General features: G+C 44.5%; 1 protein-coding gene across 1 annotated transcript; it reads right to left on the bottom strand.

The window, feature by feature from the left end:
* Positions 1 to 1036: 1036 nt before the first annotated feature.
* On the bottom strand, positions 1037 to 3209 carry LOC110915271 (scarecrow-like protein 4). The gene has a single exon (XM_022159938.2). It carries the CDS (start codon positions 3026 to 3028, stop codon positions 1286 to 1288), a length of 1743 nt encoding a protein of 580 aa, XP_022015630.1. The 5' UTR covers positions 3029 to 3209; the 3' UTR covers positions 1037 to 1285.
* Positions 3210 to 3690: the final 481 nt, after the last annotated feature.

Here is a 3690-nt window from a genome sequence, read left to right as displayed (position 1 = left end):
CCGGGGGTTTTAACAACCCGCTGCTGATTGGATTTGGTAGCATAGCTATGTCATTTCCGGTAGGTGAGCCGCTGCAACGTTTTCGGGTCTGAATAATAGCTCTCTAGTATGGCCGACTGGGAGGGGGCTTTAGGGTTTGTTTGCTACAAGATGTTAATGTTAAATTGTTTGTCTTTTGGTGGTGCCCTAGATCTGACGGCTGCCGCCTCCTTCCACACAGAACACTCAAAATTAACAACCAGTCGTCGCCTCCTTCCAGGTCTTAGAGATGTATGTCTCGTGGGAGTGGTAATAGCGGTGGTGCGGTAGTCGTGGCGGTGCAGAGTCTGGTGGGTGGGGTGGCGCGTGAGAGTACTAATGGCGGTGGTGCGATGGTTGGGGTGGTGGCTGGCGGGGGTGTCTGGTGGAGGTAATGGTGGTGGCTAGTGGTTGGTGGAGGTGATGGCAGAGAAAGCGTGTGTGTCTGGTGGAGGTAAATTGTTTTATATAAATAAATCGTAAAATGACCAAAATACCCTTATGTGGGGTACACTTGGTCTGATTAACCATGAAAAATAACAGAGTTAGGGCTAAAGGATATAATGTGCAATACGTTTTTTATACTTTTTGAAGACAAAGGACACACTTTGCAATCTGGTGTCAACATAAGGACGAGTTTTGTAATTTACTCTTTTTTTTTAAATATCCAACGGCTATACAGCCGTTGTTTGTCTCCAACGGTCGAAACAATCAACTGGTGAGCACTCCCCGCGTCTTCCATGTTACGGTACACAAATAGGGGAGGACGGTGGTGTTACCGTGCGGTAACCCGCTCACTGCAGACCATTTCCGAAGGCGCTCCGCTCACCCTTAGACAACTATTTCAATGGTAAATTTGATTGTTTTTACATATTCACCACGTCCACCTCATAAATGACAATAAATTAAAAGCAAATGAACAAATCTAGAAGTAAGAAACCACAACGGCCATTTCACATTTGCCAAAAAGCTCTAGTTTCATAAATGCCAATGACGCTGAAACAAACGCAATTCAGTAAAAACATAACCAACCTGCAATTCAGTTCACAACACCTTATCATTCATTACCAAAAGCTTCAAAAACCACCATTAATGGCGGATCTATTTCTAAAACTTGGACCAGGCTTCATCACTAAAACAAACCAAATGCTCCAAAAAGAACAAAAAAAACACCACTAATGGTGGATCTAATTGTCTTACCTGTACTCATTACACCAAAAAAAAAACATTTAAGAAAAAATCACTGATCAACAACAACAACTAACAGCTAACGCCATGAAGAAACAGTAAGAACTGGTACACCATTCCAAGCAAGAGATAGAAACCCTAACTGTGAATCATCATCAATAAGCTCATACATATCACTGTAATTATAACTCCACAACAGAATCTTAGCTTGACTCACTGCATAATTACTAAACTTCACCTTCTCAAACCCTGCATCCTCCATCATTATCCGCCATCGTTCCTTATCCTCCATCCGTTCTCTTTCGCTACCTTCTTCATTCCCATTCCCCACTGTGGCCGCTATCCTTCGCCCGAACAACAACCTCTCCACCTGCAGCCTCTCCACCGAGTCTCGGCTCATGTTCGGTTCAATCGAATCGAACAAAGCCGAATAAAAGCTTAACGCGTTGTCAAATCGTTGAACAAACGGTAACCCGTTCAAACTCGCTTCGTATTCGCCTAATGTGACAATACTCGGATTCAACGATTTCGCTAGCTTTAACGCTTTTGTAACCGCCTTCGAGTCTTCATCCAACAGGTTGTATAACTGGAGCATGAAATTAACCGCGACAAACTCGTTATCGTTGATCCAGAAGCTAGATACGGTTAGGTTTTCGATTGGAGTTAAGATCGGTTCGAATTCAAATTTCAGATCTAGAAGCTTGGCGAACTCACGGAGGCGGTTACCGGTTGCGAGAAGCTCCGGCGCCGGTGAGGAACCGAGGATTAGCGCTGGAATACCAGAGATCCGGATGCTTGTCGGTTTACCGGCGGGTCGGGTTGCGAGAGCTTGCAGAAGTGCCGCCCATTGAACGCCTTGAACGATTCCGAAATCGATTATGTGGATTTTATCAGCGGTTTCCGTTGCTTCTAGAATCGATTGATTTGCAGTTAGGTGAGCGAATTTGAAGTACGGACAAGCGTCGTTGAGAGCTTTGTATGTGAGAGTGAACTCGGTTGCTGACGTCACGTCGGAGATTGAACGTGGTTTGCGAGTGACGCGGTTGTGTAAAGCTTCGGCGAAGTAAAACGCTACTCTCTCCGTCGGATCTCCGTGCTCACCGGACAGTGACTCCCGGAGGCGGTTAAGCGGCGTAACCGCTTTTTCAGGTTCAGTATCGGCGATTCGAGCACAGTCAGTTAGGGTTTTGAGTAACGGCTTGGTTAAAAACCGCTCCGGCGAGCTAGTTGAAGCTACATCCGGTTTAACCGGCGGCAGTTTCTCCAGTTTTGGAACCTTCACTTCCTTCTCCTCCGGCAGTGAGATATGTACCGCCGCCGCCGCCGCCGGTGGTGGTGGCCAATTAGAGGTTACATTTTTCAAATCGGTTGACTCAGTGAGTCGACTCGGACAATCCGAAAACGGATCTGAACCGTACAGAGTGAAATCAGAGCTCGTGGAGTCAATCAAGCTCTCCATCCACTCATCAGTATCAAACTCACCTACAGATCCAGACGCCGCTACAAAATCCGCAAACCTAAACCCTGGCTGGTGGTGGTGATGACTCTCTAAACTCGGAAACTGAAATCCAGCCGCCTCTTCACCTCCGGCAACATCCACCGCTCCTCCGTCAAACGGATCGGAAAAACCGTACGGTAGAGTCGGAGAAACCTGGCCGGTGGCGTTGGTCCAAAACGGATTAACATTCATAGTGTGTGTGTGCGCTAGTGGCGGATGTTGTTGGTGGTGTTGGTGAAGTTGTTGTTCTTGTTGTTGTTTCTGCTGGATGACTTGTTGAGCTATGGCCATTAAGTTGCCGCTGTCTGTGCACATGTATGCCATTCTCCGGCGAGACGGTGCCGGTGACGGTGAGTTGTTACATCAGTGGGGGATAGTGATGGAGAGTGAGTATATATGAACAACGGAAACTTGGAAAAAGGGGAAATTTTGAGAGTGAAGGGGGGAAATTGAAACGCTAGTGTTTGGAAAACTAGATTTTAATTATTAAAGTCGTCTTTTTTCAGCATTGATTTCATGTTTTAATAAAAGTAAAGGTGTAATAAAAGTGGTTAAATGATAGTTTCATTTGTCAATAAATTATTTTTATTACTACTAAAACTGTTCAATAACAAGGCTTTAGGACCAATAGTTTTGGGTTCGATTTTTATAAGGGGGTTCTCCTATATTTATATGGTTTTCTCCTAAATTGGTGTATAGGCATTATGCCTAGTGGAGATGGAAATGATCGGGTGGTTTCGCTGATGACACGATAATACTCCAGTGGTCCGTCAGTGATCCAAATTTGCCATTCAAAAAAAAATAAATAAATAAATAAATAAATAAAGCCAGCTTATTTATAACCAAACTTTTCCTCAAACGTACTACGTGTCACACCCTGACTTTTGCGGAAGCGTGATTATGGTGTGACTTTCTTAATTTCATTGCATTCAATCATAACAACTATATGATAAAAACCATAGAAGGTCATCCATTAGATAAGTTTG

The sequence above is a fragment of the Helianthus annuus genome, chromosome 16 (assembly GCF_002127325.2).
Source record: "Helianthus annuus cultivar XRQ/B chromosome 16, HanXRQr2.0-SUNRISE, whole genome shotgun sequence".
Lineage (NCBI taxonomy): Eukaryota > Viridiplantae > Streptophyta > Magnoliopsida > Asterales > Asteraceae > Helianthus > Helianthus annuus.
The sequence above is the reverse complement of the archived record's forward strand: the minus strand, read 5'-3'. Positions and strand labels throughout refer to the sequence as shown.

Coding starts and splice junctions, on each gene's coding strand:
- LOC110915271 (XM_022159938.2), bottom strand. CDS start 3,028: ATGGCATACATGTGCACAGACAGCGGCAACTTAATGGCCATAGCTCAA.